This window comes from Haliotis cracherodii, unplaced genomic scaffold, assembly GCF_022045235.1.
Source record: "Haliotis cracherodii isolate W230 unplaced genomic scaffold, xgHalCrac1.p SCAF_3, whole genome shotgun sequence".
Classification (NCBI taxonomy): domain Eukaryota; kingdom Metazoa; phylum Mollusca; class Gastropoda; order Lepetellida; family Haliotidae; genus Haliotis; species Haliotis cracherodii.
In genome coordinates this window covers 30,858,235-30,886,073 of record NW_027266286.1, presented here as the reverse complement: position 1 = coordinate 30,886,073, position 27,839 = coordinate 30,858,235, and the positions used below count along the sequence as shown (strand labels likewise).

The window sequence follows — 27,839 nt, the reverse complement described above, 5'->3', positions numbered from 1 at the left end:
AGGCAGTATGCCTCGCTGCATTGAAGCATTTACTGGTATAAGAAAGAGGCGGTCTAAAGAGGATGAAATATTGACGTCTGCTGTTTTGTAGCTGTAGGTAAGCACTGTTTATTGGACCAACTTATCTCTTGTTTTGTGACTTACCGGTAATAAATCTATTACAATGTTCTCATCAATGTTTCTGGTCAGACTTTACGTATGACTTAAGTCATTGTAACAAGCTACCCAAATCTTTTGGTTGCTTTCCTTTTGTACTCCTTGCTGTTTAAAAGCCAGACCCCAATTTGCAATAAGGCTTCAAAATGAATTAGCAATGAACAGCCAGGATGTCCCATCAAGCAGCTTGAAAGCTGCCATTAAACTTGTGTTCGGTGTTCCTGATGTGTTATCAAAGGATGCAGTTCAACTAACTCCCTGATTTCAGCATTCACCTAAAGATCCGGGCTACATGTAATCTTACATCCAAGAATGTGTAACACAAGGGACTCGCGTTTTACATGGAATGTCTTAAAACATGTGCAAAAAGTCTTTCATCATTGAGAACAATGGTTGATTTTTCATTATTACAATAGTCATCCTCCTTAAATATTTGTCTGTTGGTTTGTAGACCCTTACAGTAACACCCAAGCAGTCCGCTCTCATGAAAATCACGCAAATCACCGGTTAACGTTGTAAAAGTAGATCATTTTCTTTGATCACCCTCCACTGGAATGTGGCATGTGTTTCAGTGATTCTCTCTGCCCAACCACTCTCCTATAAACATGATAAAAAATGTCCCTCAACCACCCTCCAATAAATGACTGGTCCCTCAAACACCCGCCTATAAATGACTGGTCCCTATTTTTCAATATTCAGTAAACTCCAAGTGATACAGAGCTCTTTATCTGGAAGGTGCCATGGAGGACATTGGAGTCAGCAGACGTCGTCTGGTTGGGTTGTTGGCCACCGACATAGAGGTCCATTGTGCCTGAAGCCCAAGAGAAAAGAGTTGACAGTTTGAGCACAAGTGAACATCTATCTTAAACTTCACTTTTTACATGCCGCTGTGATAAAGTGGAAATATTGCTGAAGCCTCAATCACCTATCCCTGACTGCTGTCCACCGAACCCACAAGCCTCCACTTCCACCTGCCGTCCACCCAACTTACCAGTCTCCACCTACTGTCCACACAACTCACCACCCTCCACCTGTTGTCCACCTAATTCACCACCCTCCACCTGCTGTCCACCCAATTCACCACCCTCCACCAAGCTCCACCTGCTGTCCACCCGACTCACTGGCCTCATCACCCTCCACCTGTTGTCCACCTGACTCACCGGCCTCCACCACCCTCCACCTGTTGTCCAACCAACCCACCACCCTCCACCTGTTGTCCACCCGACTCACTGGCCTCATCACCCTCCACCTGTTGTCCACCCGACTCACTGGCCTCATCACCCTCCACCTGTTGTCCACCCGACTCACTGGCCTCCACCACCCTCCACCTGTTGTCCAACCAACCCACCACCCTCCACCTGTTGTCCACCCGACTCACTGGCCTCCACCACCCTCTACCTATTGTCCAACCAACCCACCGACCTCCACCTGTTGTCCACCCGACTCACCGGCCTCCACCACCCTCCACCTGTTGTCCACCCGACTCACTGGCCTCCACCACCCTCCACCTGTTGTCCACCCGACTCACCGGCCTCCACTACCCTCTACCTGTTGTCCACCCAACTCACTGGCCTCCAACACCCTCTACCTGTTGTCCACCTGACTCACTAGCCTCCACCACCCTCTACCTGTTGTCCACCCGACTCACTAGCCTCCACCACCCTCCACCTGTTGTCCACCCAACTCACTGGCCTCCACCACCCTCTACCTGTTGTCCACCTGACTCACTAGCCTCCACCACCCTCTACCTGTTGTCCACCCAACTCACTGGCCTCCACCACCCTCCACCTGTTGTCCACCCGACTCACTAGCCTCCACCACCCTCTACCTGTTGTCCACCCGACTCACCGGCCTCCACTACCCTCTACCTGTTGTCCACCCAACTCACTGGCCTCCAACACCCTCTACCTGTTGTCCACCTGACTCACCGGCCTCCACCACCCTCCACCTGTTGTCCACCCAACTCACTGGCCTCCACCACCCTCCACCTGTTGTCCACCCGACTCACTGGCCTCCACCACCCTCCACCTGTTGTCCACCTGACTCACTGGCCTCCACCACCCTCAACCTGTTGTCCACCCGACTCACCGGCCTCCACTACCCTCTACCTGTTGTCCACCCAACTCACTGGCCTCCAACACCCTCTACCTGTTGTCCACCTGACTCACCGGCCTCCACCACCCTCAACCTGTTGTCCACCCAACTCACTGGCCTCCACCACCCTCCACCTGTTGTCCACCCGACTCACCGGCCTCCAACACCCTCTACCTGTTGTCCACCCGACTCACCGGCCTCCACCACCCTCTACCTGTTGTCCACCCGACTCACCGGCCTCCACCACCCTCTACCTGTTGTCCACCCGACTCACTGGCCTCCACCACCCTCTACCTGTTGTCCACCCGACTCACTGGCCTCCACCAACCTCCACCTGTTGTCCACCCGACTCACCGGCCTCCACCACCCTCAACCTGTTGTCCACCGGACTCACTGGCCTCCACCACCCTCTACCTGTTGTCCACCCGACTCACTGGCCTCCACCACCCTCTACCTGTTGTCCACCGGACTCACTGGCCTCCACCACCCTCCACCTGTTGTCCACCCGACTCACTGGCCTCCACCACCCTCTACCTGTTGTCCACCCGACTCACTAGCCTCCACCACCCTCCACCTGTTGTCCACCCAACTCACTGGCCTCCACAACCCTCAACCTGTTGTCCACCCGACTCACCGGCCTCCACCACCCTCCACCTGTTGTCCAACCAACCCACCACCCTCCACCTGTTGTCCACCGGACTCACTGGCCTCCACCACCCTCTACCTGTTGTCCACCCGACTCACTAGCCTCCACCACCCTCCACCTGTTGTCCACCCAACTCACTGGCCTCCACCACCCTCTACCTGTTGTCCACCCGACTCACTAGCCTCCACCACCCTCCACCTGTTGTTCACCCAACTCACTGGCCTCCACAACCCTCAACCTGTTGTCCACCCGACTCACCGGCCTCCACCACCCTCCACCTGTTGTCCAACCAACCCACCACCCTCCACCTGTTGTCCACCCGACTCACCAGCCTCCACCATGCTCTACCTGTTGTCCACCCAACTCACCACCCTCCACCACCCTCTACCTGTTGTCCACCCAACTCACTGGCCTCCACCACCCTCCACCTGTTGTCCACCCAATTCACTACCCTCCACCCAACTCATCCAACTCACCAGCCTCCACCACCCTCCACCTGCTGTCCACCCAACTCACCAGGCTTGATCACCCATCCCTGACTGCTGTCCACACAACTCACCAGCCTCGATCACCCATCCCCGACTGCTGTCCACACAACTCACCGGGCTCAATCACCCATCCCCGACTGCTGTCCACACAACTTACCGGGCTCAATCACCCATCCCCGACTGCTGTCCACACAACTTACCGGGCTCAATCACCCATCCCCGACTGCTGTCCACACAACTTACCAGGCTCAATCACCCATCCCCGACTGCTGTCCACCCACACTGCCATGGCCTCCGCTGTCACTGTGAAGTTCACCTGCACCATCTTGGCACTGGGGATGAAGACTCGGTGGAAGTCCACCAGTTGTAGCCTCGGAGTGACGACCGTGGCATTCTCCCAGGAGATGTAGACTTGCACCACCTGGAGAGGAAAGTCAGGAGGCACACCAGTCAGTCAGTAGTGGATCTCGGTGAGGACTATTTAAGGGTCATACCCTTTTTTAAGATTATCTGCCAAAGCGTTTTGGCCCAAAACGCTTACACTTTCGTCCTCAGACCCTTAGAGGTTTCACAAACAAACCTTAGAGTTTAGCTAGACTGAGCTGTATAGCAAGTTTCAACAAAAAACATTTTTGTTTTGAAGTTCTGCTACAGAAACAGAAAACAACTTGTTTTAGACATGAAATATCATAAAAACAAAACAAACAAAAAAAAGAATAAAAATCCAAAATCATCAAAAGGCACCATTTCCCAAATAGACTGTTTCAATAAGAAACATTTAACAGTTTTGGAGTTCCGCTACAGAAATGAAAAACAGACAGCTGATGGATTGACATGGTGATTGCTGTATCACTGTTTTTTAAAACCGGGAGGATAAAAACAACATTGAAAAAAATATTTCTTTCAAGACTTGTAATAAGGCGAAATTCTATGGAGCCACAATTCTGTATCATTAACTTTTCGAAAACTAGGAGCAGCTTTCACTTTAATTTAGTTTTACACTATAGAATTTAATGTCTGAGACCATGTACCTTCCTGCACTGCAATATAACATAAAAGCTTTAATAGTTTCTGCATACATGATATATGCAGTATACTTGTATTATTACCATAGTAATAATAATATGTGACTATGTAAGAAGTACGTAATTTTAGTAAAAAGAAATCTACCACCTACCGCTGGTGAAATAATGTGTTCTTGTCACGGACTTTCTGCTACACAGGACAGAAGCCTGTTTTAAGTAACAGGTACTTTTTTTTTAAAAATGCAAGAAAATAGAAACATTCCTAAACCACAATTAGTTTTCAAATGCTTCTTCCTCCACTCAACCCATTGCCTTGACTTCCGTTTTCAAATGACAACTGGAACTGCAGGACTCCAATATACTAAACATGGAACTAAAGAAAAGCTATGTATCTGTCCACAAACCTAGAGCTGTCAGATATCATTAGGGTTTCTGGGACAGCACCACTGTCACGAGGCAGCATCTCACCTCATCAGCATCATACTGTCCTGTGTTGTGCACCACGACGCTGCCAGTGCGGTTGTGCCCGGCCTGTATGACTGCAGGGTAGGTCAGAGTGGTGTAGTTGAAGGTGGTGTAGGACAGGCCGTAGCCGAAGGGGAACAGGGGATCAGTCTGGGAGTAGCGGTACGTCTTGCCATGCATGGTGTAGTCCGTCATCTTGCCAACCTGCAGCCAAAGCCAATTGTCACCACATTGAGGTATTTGCGGGAACAAGTATTTTCATGTTGAGAATAACGAGCTCTATTTTGGGGGTAAACCTCTTTCTACTGACCAAAACCAAAGGAACTCTTAGCAATACTTCAAACAAAAAGCCAAAGTCATCGATATCCCAAGCTTCAAGCAAACACATAAAACAGTTGAGTAACAAACTCTACAATCATTTGAATTGTTGCCTTGAAACACACTCACTAAAAATGTCAAATTTATTATTTTAGTTTGTGCACAAACAACTACTACCTTAGCCGCAGCATCTTGTGCTTCATGTATCCTACAACGTCGTATATTTTATTATGAACTGTCATCACTTGTACATCGTACTCCGTTTTTCTGCTATGGATCAGGTTACACCTTACCTATGCCACAATCCAATACTTTGTCGGCAACGCATGCGCAAACCTATTCTTCTGACGTCACTCACTAAAGCCTATTTAACCCTTCACTCACCATCCGCTTGTTCTCGTTTCTCTCAATGCTATCTTGTTTATGCTTCTCCCACCATCCATCCCCTTCATACCACCTTGTGAGGCTGCCTTGGTTGGTCCATCAGGCGGGCGTGTGTAGCCCCCAACTCATACCATATACCTCTCCCTAACCTAACACCCGGGGGTTTCACGATCTCCAAGGATACACCTTTACTAATGCTGGGATCCTAGACCCGAGATTAATCCACAACAATACTCGGGTTGAAGACCCACTAACAAGCTATCAATCCTGGATCCACGATCCTCGGGGTACTCTTTCTCTATATCCTATCACTCAGGTTTACGACCCACTAGCACCAGCAACCGAGGTAGCCCCCCATTGTCTCCAATGTAAATAAATTATGTTATTATATTCCATTGTCTGTTGTTGTTTGCTGCACAAAAGAAGAATATTCTTAAATAGCAAAAGTCCCCAATACTGTCAGTCAATCTGTATGTAACTCTCACCTGTACTGTACCTAGGCCAGGTGTAGGGCAGTGTAACTATGGTAACTCTCACCTCTGTACTGTACCTAGGCCAGGTGTAGGGCAGTGTAACTATGGTAACTCTCACCTCTGTACTGTACCTAGGCCATGTGTAGGGCAGTGTAACTATGGTAACTCTCATCTCTGTACTGTACATAGGCCAGGTGTAGGCCAGTGTAACTATGGTAACTCTCACCTCTGTACTGTACCTAGGCCAGGTGTAGGCCAGTGTAACTATGGTAACTCTCATCTCTGTACTGTACCTAGGCCAGGTGTAGGGCAATGTAACTATGGTAACTCTCACCTCTGTACTGTACCTAAGCCAGGTGTAGGCCAGTGTAACTATGGTAACTCTCACCTCTGTACTGTACATAGGCCAGGTGTAGGGCAGTGTAACTATGGTAACTCTCATCTCTGTACTGTACCTAGGCCAGGTGTAGGGCAGTGTAACTATGGTAACTCTCACCTCTGTACTGTACCTAGGCCAGGTGTAGTGCAGTCTGTAACTATGGTAACTCTCACCTCTGTACTGTACCTAGGCCAGGTGTAGGGCAGTGTAACTATGGTAACTCTCACCTCTTTACTGTACCTAGGCCAGGTGTAGGCCAGTGTAACTATGGTTACTCCCACCTCTGTACTGTACCTAGGCCAGGTGTAGGGCAGTCTGTAACTATGGTAACTCTCACCTCTGTACTGTACCTAGGCCAGGTGTAGGGCAGTCTGTATCTATGGTAACTCTCACCTCTGTACTGTACCTAGGCCAGGTGTAGGGCAGTCTGTAACTATGGTAACTCTCACCTCTGTACTGTACCTAGGCCAGGTGTAGGGCAGTCTGGCAGCAGGGACAGAGTTGGCACTGTCTGCGGTCAACACCCTGATCAGTGCCTGACCCGTCTCCTGAGCAGGGAAGAAACATTGCAGGATGGCCAGAACCTTGTAGGACTCAATGGCCCATGTTATGTTGACCGGCCCAGCACTAAACACCAGCACAACCACCGGTGCATCACCTGTAACCATTAAAGATATTCTGTATCCTAACATCTGAGTGATATAGGTAGAGACTCACTGTAACAGTGATATAGACAGTAAAACTGTTACTCACTGTAATTGACTGCATCAGGTGATATAGACAGTTACTTACTGTATTTGACTGCATCAGGTGATATAGACAGTTACTCACTGTATTTGACTGCATCAGGTGATATAGACAGTAACTGTTACTCACTGTATTTGACTGCATCAGGTGATATAGACAGTTACTCACTGTATTTGACTGCATCAGGTGATATAGACAGTTACTCACTGTATTTCACTGCATCAGGTGATATAGACAGTTACACACTGTATTTGACTGCATCAGGTGATATAGACAGTTACACACTGTAATTGACTGTATCAGGTGATATAGACAGTTACTGTATTTGACTGCATCAGGTGATATAGACAGTTACACACTGTATTTGACTGCATCAGGTGATATAGACAGTTACTGTATTTGACTGCATCAGGTGATATAGACAGTTACTCACTGTATTTGACTGCATCAGGTTATATAGACAGTTACTCACTGTATTTGACTGCATCAGGTGATATAGACAGTTACTCACTGTATTTGACTGCATCAGGTGATATAGACAGTTACTGTATTTGACTGCATCAGGTGATATAGACAGTTTCTTTATTTGACTGCATCAGGTGATATAGACAGTTACTCAACAGTTACTCACTGTATTTGACTGCATCAGGTGATATAGACAGTTACTCACTGTATTTCACTGCATCCTACATCAGGTGATATAGACAGTTACTCTATTTGACTGCATCGGGCGATATAGACAGTTACTCACTGTATTGGACTGCATCCTGCACCAATTTCTGCTGTTGTCCTGGAAGCTGAATGTCCTGTCGGTCATTGCCTTCACTCTCCACAACTTGACCTGAAACAAGACACTTACTTCACAGTGTATCTATCAAGGCCATGACCACTATATGTTGGAAGATGCACACCTTGACATCACAACACACCTGTCCCGACACACACAAAGTGTGATTGTCACCTGTCACTGGAAGATGCACACCTTGACATCACAACACAACCCGTTCGACACACACAAAGTGTGATTGTCACCTGTCACTGGAAGATGCACACCTAGACATCACAACACAACCCTCCCGACACACACAAAGTGTGATTGTCACCTGTCACTGGAAGATGCACACCTTGACATCACAACACAACTGTCCCAACACAAAGTCACAACACACCTGTCCTGACACACACAAAGTGTGATTGTCACCTGTCACTGGAAGATTCACACCTTGACATCACAACACAACTGTCCCAACACAAAGTCACAACACACCTGTCCTGACACACACAAAGTGTGATTGTCAACTGTCACTGGACACCTCAACTCACCTGTCCCGACACACACAAACACCACCTGGCTGTTGCGGACTGCCTGCCTGACCTCCGCACTCGAGTACTTGGAGCACTTGTTGTCGTTACACCCAGGAGTGTAGGCAATGTTGGTGGCCAACTTCTGCAGGCCTGCCAGCGGGGACGTCACATACTGCGGCATCACAGTGGCAGAGTAGTCGCCAAACAGCTGCTTGATGTTGTCAGCCATTGGTCCTAACACCTGAAACAGAGCACCATACAACATTCAACGTAGCAACATTTTGCCACCTACAGGTACTGATAACCCTATTACCCTTTAAGCATTCAATTTCAATCATTAGAAACAGAAAAATGAGATTCAGTTTAAATATTATTTTTGAATCAACATTTCTAACTGTAAATCCTGACATTTTTTAATTGCCAGTATTAGTTACATGGATACAGATAAAAACAAGGCCTTTGTAGCTCACCTGGCTAATACTGTTTTTTTACACTGCAGAAAGAATAGAACTGTAACTGTTCACAGACATGCTTTTTATGTTGTAACACAAATAACAAGAGGCCCATAGGGCCTGTATCTCTCACCTGGATATTTACGCAATCATGACAAAATATACATTTGCATTGTACACATTTATAATACTGCAAATATTTCATTATTTTGACTCTGTCACCATTTATAATGGGTGGATGGCAAATCTGACAGCATGAACGTGTATTTCTCTACATACAAGTGTAGCATAAAGATCTGAACCGTTTCCATGTTATGATCCAGGATAAATCATATCAAATGTATTACTCTCTTCATAACAAACAAATGTATACAATATATCTGTTTATTATAGGATGGGGATAATATCGGTTTGCATGTTATGGTCAAGGTTCTAACTCCTTAGGGAGTGTCGGACAGATGAACAGAAGGGCCAGTCCTCGTAGCAAATGTGCTTTCCTCCCATTTTACTCTCAATTGTACATATGGTTATGGTTATAGACCTGTGAAGATCCGGGGTAGAGTAGGTCTTCAGCAACCCATGCTTGCCGTAAAAGGCGACTATGCTTGTCATAAGAGGCGACTACAGGATCGGGTGGTCAGACTCGCTGACTTGGTTGCTGCATGTCATCGATCCCAATTGAGTGGATCGATGCTCATGATATCAATCACTGGATTGTCTGGTCCAGACTTGATTATTTATAGACCGCCGTCATATAGCTAGAATATTGCTGAGTGCGGCATTCAACAACAAACCAACCAATCAACATATGGTTATACGGTGGGGATCTTAATTTTGTCCAAGTTATAAACTCTTTTTAGCCCTGCCCCTTAGTCCCCGCAGGTGGGGGAAGGGTTCAGCCCCTCCATTTCTCCAGTTGGAATCCCCACCATTTGAAAAATGCTTCCAACCAAATAAGGTTGATAGCTATCTCTAAGTTCCAGAGAGGAAGTCGTTAAAAGCAATAACGCCAATTTACCACTATTTCGTCCCGCCCCTCAGCCCTATGGGGGTTGAACAGCCTTTCCATTTGTACAATATTGAATTCTCAAAACCGGAGAATGCTTCCAACCAAATATGGTTGATATTTATCTCTTAGTTCCAGAGAAGAAGTCGTTTAAAGCAATATAGCCAAATTATCCCTATTTGGCTCCGGCCACGCCCCTCAGCCTCTTGGGGGGTCAGACCCTCCATTTGTACAATTTTGAATCCCCACCACCTAGGGATGGTTCCAACCAAATATGGTTGATATCTATCTCTTAGTTCCAGAGAAGAAGTCATTTAAAGCAATATAGCCAAATTACCCCTATTTGGCCCCGGCCCTTAGCCCCTTGGGGGGTCAGTTCCACCATTTGTACAATTTTGAACCCCACTCCCTAGGGATGCTTCCAACCAAATATGGTTGATATCTATCTATCTCTTAGTCCCAGAGAAGAAGTCGCTTAAAGCACTATAGCCAAATTACCCCTATTTGGCCCCGCCCCTATTACCTAGGGCTGCTTCCAGTCAAATTTCATTAATTTCCTATCAGTGGTTCCAAAGAAGAAGTCATTTAAATGAATTGTTGACGAATAGATAACGGACGGACAATGGACGGACAACGGATGCCACGGTATCCCTTAAGCTCACCTTGGTAGCTAACAAGCCATATTTCAGGATTTAAATACCTTAGTAGGGCACATTTGATTCTTAAAAGTGACTTGTAAGCAATTTGTCAGACTTAAGTCTCAAAGATCATAAGGTCATAGGAACTAGGAGTATCCACTGTAATCATTGTTTTGGCAGAATCTGTTAGTCATCTACAAATACATACGACTATTGACACAACAGAGAAGTCCAATTTGCATATCAATATGATTTCTCACAGCAATGTTGTCGAATCCGCTGGTCTTGAATGGAAGGAAGCCCCCTGTGTTTTTCAGCAAGACAAATGACTTCATGGCAGCATCTAGAGACAGCTGTCTGTGAGCTGCACCTTGGATAGACGTCATGTCGATACTTGCATACGGATTCATAGTCAGAGGGTCGAACTCGCCTAGCCTCATTCTGGTGTAGAACAGAGGCTTCACCCGTTCTCGGACCAAGCTTTCATCCAATTTGTGTTCCTTTATTGCTGTCACTGAAGAAAACATTTGAAACTTCAGCCCCATAGGTTCATTTTTTAGTGGGGGAGCCAAACCTAACATTTTAGGAGCCAACAGATTCACTAGTTATGTTTACTTTTAGGTAGCCAAATGACGAGCAGTGCGAGGTAGAGGTCGATAATATAAGTTAGCCAATCATAGCTTTCAGTCGCAACTGGTCACCAAAATGGTCACTTTTTTTAGGGTTGAACATGTTAGTTAGGTTAGGTAAGTATAAAAATTTGAAAAATTTGTTTGAACAGGCCAAATAATCTTTGTAATTTTTTTGTCTGAATTACAGCAACAGGCAAGGGCAGAAAACCCTAACCCTACTACAATTGCACAAACAAGTAATAAATATGTGATTCTTAATTCACTTGTTGAAAAAGAAGGAAAAAAATTAAGGCTAAACTCATTTTACAGATTAACTATATCAGCTAGAAAAAATGAAGAATTAAAATAAGAAGTTAAACTATAACAATTTCAGCCTTTAGATTTTGGGTGAGGTGAAATGGGCTTTAACATCGTGTACAAGATTATTGCACTCATAAGCGATGTGCATACATATGTGTGTGTGTGTTGCTGCTTGTACTAGTCAGGGCTAATGCCTATGTTATAGTGCTAGCCCACTGAGATATTATGCCACAGTTTAACAAGAATACCCCACTCGGACCAGTATACTGACTCCGAGCCGACCAGTTCTTGTTTTAGCCCCTTAATGCCAAGCGCCAGGCAGGGTAACAACTAGTACCATCTTGTAACGTCAATTGGTATGATGTAGCTGGGGATCAAACCCCGGACCTTCCACCCTCTGGGCAGAGACTCTACCACGAGACAATGGAGGCAGACCCTTTGGATTTGGAAGACAAGTATTAATGAACTGAACAGACAACTATTCACCGATAGAAGTGTAGACACTGTTCCTGTCATTCCCGGACAGCTCCAGGTTACAGCCGGCCTTGACACAGGCCGCGACAGCTTCCACATGGTTAGGCTTGTAGAAGTGTGTCCAGATGACATTTTCGATGGCACCTTCGTCACTCACCACGTACCCAGTGAAGTTCCACTGTTTCCGAAGTACCTCATTCAGAATGTATTCATTGGCACAAGCAGGCACACCATTCACACTGCAAGGAGGATAAACACGTCACATATTGGTGTATCTTTACACGTGTACCTATATACTCTCCATACCACCTCATTTACGCTGCAAGGATAAACACGTCACATATTGGTGCATCTTTACATGTGTTCCTATATACTCTCCATACCACCTCATTTACGCTGCAAGGATAAACACGTCACACATTAGTGCATCTTAACATGTGTTCCTATATACTCTCCATACCACATCATTCACACTGCAAGGAGGATAAACACGTCACATATTGGTGCATCTTAACATGTGTTCCTATATACTCTCCATACCACATCATTTACACTGCAAGGATAAACACGTCACACATTGGTGCATCTTAACATGTGTTCCTATATACTCTCCATACCACATCATTTACACTGCAAGGATAAACACGTCACATATTGGTGCATCTTAACATGTGTTCCTATATACTCTCCATACCACATCATTTACACTGCAAGGATAAACACGTCACACATTGGTGCATCTTAACATGTGTTCCTATATACTCTCCATACCACGCCATTTACACTGCAAGGATAAACACGTCACACATTGGTGCATCTTAACATGTGTTCCTATATACTCTCCATACCACGCCATTTACACTGCAAGGATAAACACGTCACATATTGGTGCATCTTAACATGTGTTCCTATATACTCTCCATACCACATCATTTACACTGCAAGGATAAACACGTCACACATTGGTGCATCTTAACATGTGTTCCTATATACTCTCCATACCACATCATTTACACTGCAAGGATAAACACGTCACATATTGGTGCATCTTAACATGTGTTCCTATATACTCTCCATACCACATCATTTACACTGCAAGGATAAACACGTCACACATTGGTGCATCTTAACATGTGTTCCTATATACTCTCCATACCACATCATTTACACTGCAAGGATAAACACGTCACATATTGGTGCATCTTAACATGTGTTCCTATGTCATGATTACTATAGACAGGACATACCTGTTGTAGCTGCACATAATACTACGAGAGCCGGCCTTCACACAGGCTCGGAACGCTGGCAGGTACGTTGTACGCAGATCTCTCTCTGCCACCTGCATAGAAACAAACAACCAGAGTCATCAGAACATGACCAATCCCCCGGCCCCAACAATAGTAAAGGGCACCACTTCAGCCCCTGGTTAATACATGAACCAATTTGGGATGAAAAATCTTTCTGGGTTTTCATGTTTTGTTCCAGAAACAAAATATGGATGAAGCATGGATGGACCCAGATGATGACCATGCCGGAGAGATAAAAGTCATTATAGTGGTACAGTGGAGCGGAGTGGGGTGGAATGGAGTGGAGCAGAGTGGGGCGGAGTGGAGAGATAAAAGTCTGTCCCTGATCATTATAGTGGTACAGTGGAATGAAGCGGAGTGGAGTGGAGTGGAGCGGAGTGGAGCACAACAGTTTCCACAATCCCACCAGGTCTTTCCAAGTGGAGAGGAGTGGAGAGATAAAAGTCTGTCCCTGATCATTATAGTGGTACAGTGGGGTGGAGCGGAGCGGAGCGGAGTGGAGCACAACAGTTTCCACAATCCCACCAGGTCTTTCCAAGTGGAGAGGAGTGGAGAGATAAAAGTCTGTCCCTGATCATTATAGTGGTACAGTGGGGTGGAGCGGAGCGGAGCGGAGTGGAGCACAACAGTTTCCACAATCCCACCAGGTCTTTCCAAGTGGAGAGGAGTGGAGAGATAAAAGTCTGTCCCTGATCATTATAGTGGTACAGTGGGGTGGAGCGGAGCAGAGCGGAGTGGAGCACAACAGTTTCCACAATCCCACCAGGTCTTTCCAAGTTGAGAGGAGTGGAGAGATAAAAGTCTGTCCCTGATCATTATAGTGGTACAGTGGGGAGGAGAGGAGCGGAGGGGAGTGGAGTGGAGTGTAATGTAGTGGAGCAGAGCGGAGTGGAGTGGAGCAGAGTGGAGTGGAGTGGAGTGGAGCGGTGCGGAGCGGAGTGGAGCGGAGTGGAGTGGAGCGGAGTGGAGTGGAGTGGAGTGGAGTGGAGCGGAGCGGAGCAGAGTGGAGTGGAGCGGTGCAGAGGGGAGCGGAGTGGAGCGGAGCGGAGTGGAGTGGAGTGGAGTGGAGCGGAGCGGAGTGTTCAACTGCGCAATGGAAATGAAGGGCACTCTGCAATATGTTTCATGCAATGCAAAACAATGATTTTTTTTAAAACTATACCACTTACTCAATAAGTTTCATGAATATTAATCCTTAGGAAAACATAAAAGTATAACAAAACCATGTTTTCTGTTTGAAACCTGTCGTTTGGTTGGTACAATTACATTCTCCATTGTCACACCTCTACATCTATATGAGTGTCAAGTGTCACACTTGAAACACACATTTCTAGCCCTGCAGGCAGAGTCTACGTACAATTGCATCAAATGACAGTCTGGATGATGGAATGTTCTCTGGACCGTCGTAGGCGGCGAAGTGTTTACATCCAGCACTGGCTCGGATGTAGCGGTAGTGGGGGCCCTGCAAGCCGGTCACGAAACTCGCAGCCATGACGCCTGACAAATACGGGTCTTCACCATATGTCTCCTGTCAAGACATCATATGTCAGATGAGACTACAAGTTCCATGTTTCACACTCGCTCACACTCACACTCACACTCACAATCACACCCACATGCACACGCACATGAACTTGCAGCACTAGATCTGCAGATTCATCAGGATAGTTCTCCAAAATTCCACAACCCATACTGGACAGGGATGAGTTTCAAATGACGCATCAGGTGTCCAGGACTTAAATTCATCACCCATTTCCATTTGTCTGCTGCCACATGACCATGAGCTTAATTCAAAACAGGAATAAATGAGTGGGCTCAACGCATCTTTAAACAGTCTTTCATTTACCGGTATATAAAAGCATTTCAGCTTCTCACAGGAAAATCTCAAGTGAGGCAAGTACATTTGTAGTAGCGGTTATGGGGTGGATGTTGGTGGGGCACACACAACACGACGCTACTCGTCAGTTCACATGACAACCATCTTTATTCAGAGAGTAGATAATAATCATAGTAAACCCTGAAAATATAAATCAAACATCATAAGTATTTTTGTAGAAGAACATAATAATATTGCCTTCATGGAGATTAAACACAATTACATGACTTCATCTTATCAGCTAGCACATTAGCACTAGCATGAATAAATCCTTAAATATAAATAGCAGGTTGTAAACTATTTCTGAATAACTATATAAAATTGCCATTTGTAAATACTTTGTGAATACATTACATTCACACAAAAACATTAATTTAGAAGGATAACAATATACTAGTTATTAGTTTGAACCATATATATAATTATGTTCCCCACTTACCACTGTGTGGCAATGAGCTTAATTCAGTGGTTCGAAGCAACGTTCAAGGTTGTTTACGGTCACATCATTCTGGATGATGTAATCCTCAACACACAAATATCGAGTTCCCTGAATGCACAATGTTCCACATCCACAATCAGCAAGGGGCTGATATTAAGGAAAACGATCAAATATAAATCCAAGTGACCTCCTCGAATAAATGTGTACAACTGCCAACAGGATATGCCGGACAGAAACCTTTAAATCTACATACACAATAGATAGTAAGCTGACCACAGAAACTAAAGCAGATAGACAAAAGAAACTTGTGCAGTGTGCATATGCATGGGTCAGAACCTGGCCTGACCCAGTAAGGTGGCTATTGTTAAATGCAGGGTGCAGGGATAGGCTTATTGTATTGAGGGCTTGTATAACTCTAAAGGTTTGTTTGTATGGTACTGTATGTAAAGTTTAAAGCCAAAATGAAACATCTAAAATATCTAACTTATATGTACAAATACTTACAACATGACTTGGCCAGACATTCACCATGAGTGAGTGAGTGAGTATGTTTTTTTACGCCGCTTTTAGCAATATTCCAGCAATATCACGGAGAGGGACACCAGAAATGGGCTTCACACATTGTATCCATGTCGGGAATCGTACCCGGGTCTTCGGCGTGACGAGCTAACGCTTTAACCACTAGGCTACCCGACCGCCCACATTCACCATGAGCATTGTATGAGTGTGGTGCTGAAAAGTTACAACTATTAATCAGGCACATCTTGTGAAATTGTAGAGGACTGGGCCCCTACTCTATTAGGACCTTTCCAAACAGTTTCCACAATCCAACCAGGTCTTTCCAAACATGACAGTTTCCACAATCCCACCAGGTCTTTCCAAACACAACAGTTTCCACAATCCCACCAGGTCTTTCCAAACACAACAGTTTCCACAATCCCACCAGGTCTTTCCAAGTGGGTTTAGAAACATGAACAACGTATATGAAACCTTTGGGGGGGAGGCCATGTTTTTTTGTTTTATTTTACAAACAACTGTTGTCCCAGGAACAAAACCAGAACCGTTTACAAACTGATGACTCATTAACTAATGTAGAGTCATCAGTAAAAAAAACAAATTGACACACCAGCTGAAGTTTGGGCAGAAGTATTGATGGTGTATACGAAGATGCTGAAGCCTGCTGAAGCTAGTATCAAACCATTGACTACCAGCACTAATCACAATATGCTGCCAAGGTAACATGTGTTTGTTTACATAAAGTTATTTCTTAAAATCCAATAGCTCAATAAAAGCTGAACAGATATGTAGGCATATGGTGTATCCTATCATTGTTTAAATTTGTAACACATCGACACATCAGCATAGCATGACATCCCCGGGCCAGTGATGAAGTAGCTGCTTAATGTTACTGTACTCAACAAGCCCTGATATAATAATATATATTCTACAGAATGACGTCCAAGTTACCCAAGCTAAATATATCATTTGAAACCTGACTCAGAGCATATGGTTCCAAATTCAATAAGCTCTGCTAAATTGACAGGTAACCTTGCTCTACACTGAAAACAGTTTGTGTATCTCTGTTATACACTGACAAAATTGATTGTGAACTTTTTTATGTTAGTGTAGATATTGAGTCAAGAAGCATGGTCCAGTGGTTTGAGAGGAATGTGGATCTGCTCTAAGAAAAAGTGGTGAGGTGATATGGAGGTTTGACCTTGCGTTAAAGATTATTGCACTTACATAGCAGTGTGTGGGTGTGTGTGTGTGTGTCTGTGTGCATGTGTTTTTTTTAATTAGTCCAGATGAACGCCAATTTTATAGTGCTATCCCATTGAGATACCATGCCACAGTTTAACATGAATACCCCACTCAGACACAGTACACAGACTCCGAGCCCACCAGTCCTTGTTTTACACTTTCAATGCCGAGCATCAGACAGGGTAACAACAAGCACCACCTCTTAACGTCTTTGAGTATGACATGGCCAGGGATCAAACCCCGACCTTCCGTTCTCCGGGCAGACGCTCTACCACTAGACTATGGATGCGGTCTGGATAAACTGGAGCTGTATTCGAACACTGGTCACAGACCTTCCGTTCTCCGGGCAGACGCTCTACCACTAGACTATGGATGCGGTCTGGATAAACTGGAGCTGTATTCGAACACTGGTCACAATACTTTCTACATGAAGGTGTGTAGCACAAGCCAACATGAAGTGGGCACCCCTAAAGTAAATAAACAAGCCTTGCAAGGAACAGTTCTATACCACACATCACTGTTATGACATAAAAGATATGACTCAGTCAGATATAGAAAAGTGACAAAATTCAAGCTCACTATATAAAGTCCCTAAATTTTAGAAATGTACTTTCTTAAACTATTTCTATTAAGTTTTAGAATCGCCAGTATTTTTTCAGTATTTTGAATACTCAAGTAACTCAAATATGCATTTTGTAACTTTTAACAGTATGTGTCATTATTTCAAAATTTTCTGTTAACAAAATGATGTGATGTGTCTGTTAAATTGGCTGATTCTATCAGAAGTGGTCACTGTCACCTCTTACTGACCAACCAGAGTTTAATATTTTCCTGGTGACAGAATAATCATCAAATATACTGTAATTGATCAGTTAGCAGAGGGATCTTGCACTGAGACTTCAGCTCAACATCCGGCTGTGATGTGTGTTGTGTACCTGGTTTCTTCCCCATCTTGGATCGCGGACGATGTTGATGACGGGGCTGAAGCAGCTGAGACCTCTGTGATCCCCGTACTGCTTGTTGACCGTGTAGTAACGGAACTTCCCTCGCACCTCCACACTTGTTGCCTCAGCGATGTCATACACCAGTTGACGACTTGATCAAATATACCAGTACATTTAACATATTAAAACTCCAAACTAAATGCCCTTGCAAGGCAAATTGTTCAATATTTTAAGTTCATATAATCCTCATTTCCAAAGTATTGTAACATTGTATTCAATGTGATAGCGTAAAACATTCAAGCCTCTTGCTCTTTATCAGTGAAATTCAGGTCACCTCTAATAATGGCTTAGCATTAGTAAACACTTTAATAACCTCCTTCTCTCACCTGAATGAAGCAGCCAGCCTACTCCCCCTCTCTCACCTGAATGAAGCAGCCAGCCAGCTCCCCTCTCTCACCTGAATGAGGCAGCCAGCCTACTCCCCCTCTCTCACCTGAATGAAGCAGCCAGCCTACTCCTCCTCTCTCACCTGAATGAGGCAGCCAGCCTACTCCCCCTCTCTCACCTGAATGAAGCAGCCAACCTACTCCCCCTCTCTCACCTGAATGAGGCAGCCAGCCACCTCCCCTCTCTCACCTAGATGAGGCAGCCAGCCTACTCCCTCTCTCTCACCTGAATGAAGCAGCCAGCCACCTCCCCTCTCTCACCTGAATGAAGCAGCCAACCTACTCTCCCTCTCTCACCTGAATGAGGCAGCCAGCCTACTCCCCCTCTCTCACCTGAATGAGGCAGCCAACCCACCCTCCCTCTCTCACCTGAATGAAGCAGCCAGCCCTCTCTCACCTGAATGAAGCAGTCAGCCTACTCCCCCTCTCTCACCTGAATGAAGCAGCCAACCTACTCCCCCTCTCTCACCTGAATAAAGCAGCCAGCCTACTCCCCCTGTCTCACCTGAATGAAGCAGCCAGCCTACTCCCCCTCTCTCACCTGAATGAAGCAGCCAACCCTCTCCCCCTCTCTCACCTGAATGAGGCAGCCAGCCTACTCTCCCTCTCTCACCTGAATGAAGCAGCCAGCCTACTCTCCCTCTCTCACCTGAATGAAGCAGCCAGCCTACCCCCCTCTCTCACCTGAATGAGGCAGCCAGCCCACTCCCCATCTCTCACCTGAATGAAGCAGCTAGCGCACTCCCCCTCTCTCACCTGAATAAAGCAGCCAGCCTACCCCCCTCTCTCACCTGAATGAGGCAGCCAGCCTACTCCCCCTCTCTCACCTGAATGAAGCAGCCAACCCACTCCCCCTCTCTCACCTGAATGAGGCAGCCAACCCACCCTCCCTCTCTCACCTGAATGAGGCAGCCAACCCACTCTCCCTCTCTCACCTGAATGAAGCAGCCAGCCTACTCCCCCTCTCTCACCTGAATGAAGCAGCCAGCCTACTCCCCCTCTCTCACCTGAATGAAGCAGCCAGCCTACTCCCCCTCTCTCACCTGAGTGAAGCAGCCAGCCTACTCCCCCTCTCTCACCTGAATGAAGCAGCCAACCCACTCCCCCTCTCTCACCTGAATGAAGCAGCCAGCCAGCTCCCCTCTCACCTGAATGAGGCAGCCAGCCCACTCTCCCTCTCTCACCTGAATGAAGCAGCCAGCCAGCTCCCCTCTCACCTGAATGAAGCAGCCAGCCTACTCCCCCTCTCTCACCTGAATGAAGCAGCCAGCCTACTCCCCCTCTCTCACCTGAATGAAGCAGCCAACCCACTCCCCCTCTCTCACCTGAATGAGGCAGCCAGCCTACTCCTCCTCTCTCACCTGAATGAGACAGCCAGCCCTCGCCCTCACTCACCTGAATGAAGCAGCCAGCCCACTCCCCCTCTCTCACCTGAATGAGACAGCCAGCCCTCGCCCTCACTCTCACCTGAATGAAGCTGCCCGCCTACTCCCCTTATCTCACCTGAATGAGGCAGCCAGCCCAATGGCCTGTGGGAAGCTGGTGGCGTTCCCCGCATCCACGTCGCCCCTCAGGCACTCAGTATTCCAGGAGTAGGGGCCGATACCAAGACGGGGGATGGCAGGGGCGGGGCCTCCAGAGGCACCTGCTTACATTAGGAAATCTTCAGGAACTTGTCGACACTGAAGTCTGAAGCAATCAACAAGTTTCTGATGCTAGGTCATAGATCAAAACCACAGATAATGCCGAATGTCTGCATGCAGCACTTTGAGATAAGTACCTAATTGGATGTTATTCTGATTATCAACCAGGTGATGTCTCCACAATATGACATCAGTCTGTTAATGATAGAGACTGTTCCAGTCATCGACATCATGAGCATCAATCTACGCAACTAGGATAAGATGACATGCATCAACCAAGTCAGTGAATCTGACCAACCGACTCTAACGACAAGCATGGGTTGCTGAAGACCAATTCTAACCCCGATCTTCACAGATAAAGGCATTTTTATAACGTTAGGAATACACAATAGCAATTTCAATCTTAGGAACCAGTTGTTACAGCAGATAGCACAAACAATATCTTGCACAAATGACCATATATTTAATATGTTGATGTTGTTAGTGTGTATCAACATAATAATATTTTCTTCTATAACCAATTGTGAAAGTATGAATATCATACATGACTTGTTTTGTTTAGATATTAATCAGTATAGATGTTGAAGCTCTACACGTGACAAGAGTCGTTTGTGCAACATGTGAAGGTTTCGATTGAACAAAATAGCAGTGTAGAAACAATGTGACAGCTGCTTTTCAAGACAGGAACAGTATGATATATAGCTTGTATTAACTTAGGGTATGGGGATGTGGGTTAAGAAAGGTATTGGGTATAGATAATGTTATCAGGGTAATGTTGACAGTGGTATGGATGTGTGGGTTGACAATGGTATGGAGGTGTGGGTTGACAATAGCATGTATGTGTGGATTGACAATAGCATGTATGTGTGGGTTGACAAAAGCATGTATGTGTAGGTTGACAATAGCATGTATGTGTGGGTTGACAATAGCATGTATGTGTGGGTTGACAATAGATGTATGTGTGGGTTGACAATAGCATGTATGTGTGGGTTGACAATAGCATGTATGTGTGGGTTGACAATAGCATGTATGTGTGGGTTGACAATAGCATGTATGTCTGGGTTGACAATAGCATGTATGTGTGGGTTGACAATAGCATGTATGTGTGGATTGACAATAGTATGTATGTGTGGATTGACAATAGCATGTATGTGTGGATTGACAATGGTATGGAGGTGTGGGTTGACAATGGTATAGATGTGTGGGTTGACAATAGTGTGTATTTGTGGATTGACCATAGTATGGAGGTGTGGGTTGACAATAGCATGTATGTGTGGACTGACAATGGTATGGAGGTGTGGGTTGACAATAGTATGTATGTGTGGATTGACAATGGTATAGAGGTGTGGGTTGACAGTGGTATTGATGTGGGTTGAAAATAGTATGTATGTGTGGGTTGACAATGGTATGGAGGTGTGGGTTGACAATAGTAAGTATTTGTGGATTGACAATAATATGTATGTGTGGGTTGACAATAGCATATATGTGTGGATTGACAATGGTATGGAGGTGTGGGTTGAAAATAGCATGTATATGTGGGTTGACAATAGCATGTATGTGTGGACTGACAATGGTATGGAGGTGTGGGTTGTCAATAGTATAGATGTGTGGGTTGACAATAGTGTGTATTTGTGGATTGACCATAGTATGGAGGTGTGGGTAGACAATAGCATGTATGTGTGGATTGACAATGGTATGGAGGTGTGGGTTGACAATAGTATGTATGTGTGGATTGACAATGGTATAGAGGTGTGGGTTGACAGTGGTATTGCTGTGGGTTGACAATAGTATGTATGTGTGGGTTGACAATGGTATGGAGGTGTGGGTTGACAATAGTGTGTATTTGTGGATTGACAATGGTATGGAGGTGTGGGTTGACAATAGTATGTATGTGTGGGTTGACAATAGTGTGTATTTGTGGATTGACAATGGTATGGAGGTGTTGGTTGACAATAGTAATGAGTATGGAGGTGTGGGTTGACAATAGTGTGTATTTGTAGATTGACAATAGTATGTATGTGTGGGTTGACAATGGTATGTATGTGTGTGTTGACAATGGTATGGAAGTTCTGGGTTGAAAATGGTATGGAGGTGTGGGTTTATAATGGTATGGAAGTTGTGGGTTGACAATGGTATGGAAGTTCTGTGTTGACAATGGTATGGAAGTTGTGTGTTGACAATGGTATGGAGGTGTGGGTTGACAATGGTATGGAGGTGTGGGTTGACAATGGTATGGAGGTGTGGGTTTATAATGGTATGGAGGTGTGGGTTGACAATGGTATGGAGGTGTGGGTTTATAATGGTATGGAAAATGTGGGTTGACAATGGAATGGAGGTTGTGGATTGACAATGGTATAAATGTGTTTTGACAATGGTATGGAGGTTGTGGGTTAAAAATGGTATGGAAAATGTGGGTTGACAATGGTATAGATGTGTTGGTTGACAGTAGTATTGAGTGAAGGGGTGTGGGTTGATAGTGGATAGTAGTGTGTTTGACAATTGTATTAGGAGTTGTCAACAGAACAGAACTGAACTTTTGGACACTTAGACCACAGTCAGCAGATAGATGTCATAAGTATGTACACATTATTCATTATTATAGATGTGTATGTACAGACTGTACACATATACATAAAATATGTTCAGAAGGATGCATACCAGTATATAAATAGAACACACTGGGTATGAGTGGGTTTGGCAGGATTTAAAATTTCTTAAAGTTCTGTCTTAACTGTTCATTGCTGAATTAACTGTTTGTGCTGAATAAGTTATACATTTTAAAAGAGCACTAATTTCTGGCTTCTTCCCAGCTGTCTAACACTGGCCGCTAGGCCTCACTAGCTGCTGTGAGGCGATTTGCTGGCTAATGCAACTGAGAGTGACAAGAGACTGGGTTACTGTCTGTTAGGACAGCGTAAACAAACTTTGAGTTATCTATATGCATTTATCAACACTGATTTGTTTAACACATGTGGTCTATGAAGATTTCAATATTACAAAGGGCGCATGTTAATTAATTTCTTCAACATTAACAAACAGACAAAAAAAACGGTGGAAGCTCATCAGATGTTGATTATTTGAAAAAAAACCTAATGGCTATAGTTTAATAAAATAAAAAAGTATCCCTGCAGTGAAAGCATCTTCGGATTCCAGATTGCATGGATATTCCAATGACTTAGTTTGACTTGGATCCCATTTCTGTGTTTCATAGCTTGATATTTCATCATGTCATGTCAAGAGACCTATAATTTTTAAATTAAACATTTGATTTATTTGAGGTCGTAAATGAAACCCAATTTGCCTTGCATATGGTTATTTTACACTATCAACATATCAGATGTAAGCTGAAAAAGGAGATATATTCATCAATATCCCCCACCCTTCTAAATATGTGCATATATCAAACAATGTATGACATCTAACTCATAATACCCCAAACTGGTTTGTGAATACAACTGACATCATTACAGATGATTAAACCGCAAATTGAAACTCTTATTTGAACTTTAGTTCAACTTGTAACCCCAAATCTAATGAAGTACATCAATAGCAAAACCCATCAGCTTATAAACAAAGAAATGAGAAATATTGTTTGAGTTATTCTCTTGAAACGACCCTATCCTAGTTTTAAGTCCAACTTGTTGCCATAGAAACACAAAACAAAAATCCTGAATAGCATAAGGTCCCAGTTCAGTGTGGGGCATGACCTGCATACAAAGTGTTATTAATATTAAATGTTTAATGACTTATACTCCAGAAATGAATCATGGCGGACAGATCACACGTTTCTACAGCCCGTGTGTAACTTAATTTGAGCGGGGCATAATAAAACAAACCATTGAAGAAAATGAGCATGTACAATTATTTACCTTAGTATAATGGAAATAAGTGACCCAAATGTTTTGCAACAATGAAGTTCAGTGCATTTACTCAAAACAGCAATGACCCTTATTTTTCAAGCAATTAAATTGCATATGACACAACAATTACTCCTCTTGTTTCCAACCTACACTGGTGTACTTTTCGTCATTCACTTGACGCTCAGTTAAATTAATTTAGTACAGGTATAATAAGTGGATTACCTGATAAAGGTTCCCATTTGGCATTTCTTGTGTCTGGGCTAATTATTCAATCCCAGATTGGCTCATATATCCTGGCTTGAAGTGGTGAATGTATTACATGTTTTGTAATAGCACATGACAGCGCAGCAAGAGACGAATGATCAGTTGAGTTGCAAAAATATATCAATCAAAGGATTAACCAATTCTTACACGGAATCTGAACACGAGATACCATTGATGTGGGACCTGGGTTGACAGCCCAGAGCGACGATGGAGGACCACATCGCGGCTCTCGGCTAGGGTTGACAACGGAGTCAGGGTGTTGGTTAACAGTGGTATGAATCACATTCAGTGGAAATATTGCACTGATTGATTTAAATGAGACAAAACAAGAGCTGAATAGGCGAAATGACGACAAAGTTATAGAACTTTAGTCTTTACCTACCTGCCCCTCCTCTAGCCATTTGTTCCTGGATCTCCTCGATAGTCAGACGACCCACTAAATCATCCACACGGACCTCCCAGGGCAGACTCGGGTCCTGGAACGGGTAATCATAGCCAAACACACGACAACCGACGACTGTCATCAACAGAACAATCACAGAAACTCGGCGGGTCTCCAGATCGCACCTCATTATTGTACCCTGTCTGACCAAACTCCCCGCCATGTTTAGGTCATGTGGTTGATCATGTGACTATCAGTCCACACGGTGTTCAAGAATATTTGACTCTGTGATAAGCAGCGCAAAATGTGCGGTATCGTTGAGCTTTGGGGTTTTCTGCAAAAATCACAAACGGCTGATATACGTTAATTCAGAATATTGGTATTCAGTGTATGTCGGCCTGAAACAATGTCAATAACAACATATGTAAATGTAAAACACAATCTAACCAGTAAGTACAAACTATACAATCACTCTTTGCATTTGTTGAAATAAATTTATCACTTACATTAATAAAAAAACACTTATATTACATCAATCCAGAAATAAATCTGAACAATAGATAAAAATACACATATAACTTATCGCATGTTTTGGTAAATATTTTAAACATCCAATACAATAGATTTGGGTAGAGAACTGGTCTTCCGCAACCCACGCTTGCCTGAAGAGGCGACTGACAGGATCGGGTGGTCAGGCCCGCTGATCTGCTCATGTCAACATTTGCTCATGATGTAAATAACTTGTTTGTCTGGTCCAGATTTGATTATTTCCAGACCGCCGTCGTATAGCTGGAATATTTGCTGAGTGTGGCGTTAAACAACAAACAAACAAATCCAATAATACAGCTTTATAGACCTCAAACGACGACATATGATACTATTCTTCTCCAATGGGGTTAAATTTCATAAATGGGGATGTTATAATATCCCTGGTATAGATAGATAGACAGACTTAATATAACATATAATATATTAATATATTTTATCAATATGATCGGATTATATATATACAAGCTTCACGCGTCAAAGGTGTTAACTGCCTTTATATATAAATACATAAGTCCAGTAAACTGGCAAAGGTGTTAACAGCCTTTATAATAAACAAAAAGGTCCAGTAGACTTTGTCGCGGGAAGATGATATACGCACGTTCCAGTGACATTGGAGCATGTGAATGTCCCTCGCTATAGATTATGTTGCATTTGAACACAAGGAAATATGTGCGGAATCATGTAAAATCGAGTGACAAATGAATTCTTCATATTTCAGTGGGACGAACTTGCAACCTTCGTATCTCGATGCTTAAGAATCTTTTTCAAGTACGTGTACCTCCTGCAAGAGGTTTTTTACGCCCGTTTCTAAAGGTTCACGGAAAGAATGGTTGAAACATAGACTTGATGATAAATGTTGTTTCGGGTTGTTCTTTTCGGGTTATAAGTTAGAAAAAACACTTCCCCGCGGGATTGTATGATATTTAAGACCGTCGGATTCGGGTTTTAAATCTCATAAAAACCCTCGGACGTGTTGACCTTCACGTGAAGCAAAACTATGTAGCTTTAGGAAAACGTGAATAATTACTAAAATTACATGGTACAAAGAAACTCTCACCCATTATATTTCGAATAAATTAGAAATGAACAACACAGTACAACCTAATTTAATCATAATAAACTAATAAACAATTTAATCATTGTTTGTCTTGTAAACAGTTGCATGTCAGTCAATAACTCTTTAAAGCACTTGACACCCTTATTTTCTCTCACCAGATCTTCCCCTTCAACCTTCTGTCTATCTTTAGACATTTTTCCACACCTGTAGGGTTTCCTTCAGTCTATTTATATCTTGCATTTAGCACTTCCTTTGATGCTTAATGCAATGCCTTCTAATTGGCCACCCTGGTCCTCTACAGGTAGGTAGCTTCCTTCCATACCTGACTTCCTCCTCACTTCATGTGCTGCTGTTGAGGAGGAAGGATATGTTCTTTTCTTCAGGTATGGAATGGCCACTTTTCAATGTTTTCATCTGCCTCTGTCAGAAATTAATATCTATATTAGGGCGCTGAATTAATTTGAATAACATATATAATATCATTTTAATTAATAGTACGTTAATAAATGAAATATTAATATTATAAAACTAATTTGTAAAATAATTAACCACATGGTCCATTTTGGCCCATGTGCCTTTTCAAGAATTATGTAACTTAAATGTTAAATTGCTAGTTTTATTTTGCTTACAAAATGGCTTTGTACTTATAAATACCTGCAAATTATTCTGCAAATACTTGACTTCATGTGCTGCTGTTGAGGAGGAAGGGTGTGTTCTTTTCTTCAGGTTATTTCTTCAACAGCAGTCACATCCATTCTTATAAAGCATAATCATCATCTGCCTATGTCTGTGTTCTCAAAGCGGCCTGAGCCGGATAAAATACACCACCCCGGCTACACTCCCAGATGTGCACACCAGCGTACGAGTTACAATAATAATTTTGTTCATAGTCATAGTAACTAACGTTTGGTTCAGTAATCTTCAAAGGTGTCGCGATGCACTTGCCGTGGGTTCTAATCTCATTTTTACCTAGATGATTACCCGTGGCCATTGTTAGCTCGTCATCATACATGAGGGTGGCCCAGTCCTCTAAGGTGCCACAATTCTCCGTGCAGAGTTGCTTCCCTTGGACACGCCAGAAACTATTATGGAATCCGGGTTCGACCCGATTATGTTTCTAAGTTCGTCAGCACCATACCCGTGCTCATGAGTTTCATCAAAGAGACCTGCATCTTCAGCTGACACGCCGTGAGATATAACAGGAATACTGTTCAAAGCGGTGTTAAAACCAACTCACCCACTCACATATCATACCACGAGTTGCAACAGTACAGTGTTATCTGTTAAGTGTATGCGACCTAGCTGCGCCATAATCGCCTTCCTCCCTGA

General features: G+C 44.1%; 1 protein-coding gene across 1 annotated transcript; it reads right to left on the bottom strand.

Moving 5' to 3' along the window:
* Window positions 1-153: 153 nt before the first annotated feature.
* Window positions 154-25,127, bottom strand: LOC139474259 (uncharacterized). The gene is made up of 13 exons (XM_071257189.1): window positions 24,905-25,127; window positions 20,259-20,400; window positions 18,301-18,460; window positions 14,647-14,817; window positions 13,230-13,321; window positions 11,995-12,221; window positions 10,837-11,090; window positions 8,499-8,721; window positions 7,927-8,016; window positions 6,878-7,086; window positions 4,878-5,078; window positions 3,628-3,805; window positions 154-967 (listed from the first exon to the last, which is right to left on the bottom strand). Exons 1-13 carry the CDS (start codon window positions 25,125-25,127, stop codon window positions 852-854), a joined length of 2,286 nt encoding a protein of 761 aa, XP_071113290.1. The 3' UTR covers window positions 154-851.
* Window positions 25,128-27,839: the final 2,712 nt, after the last annotated feature.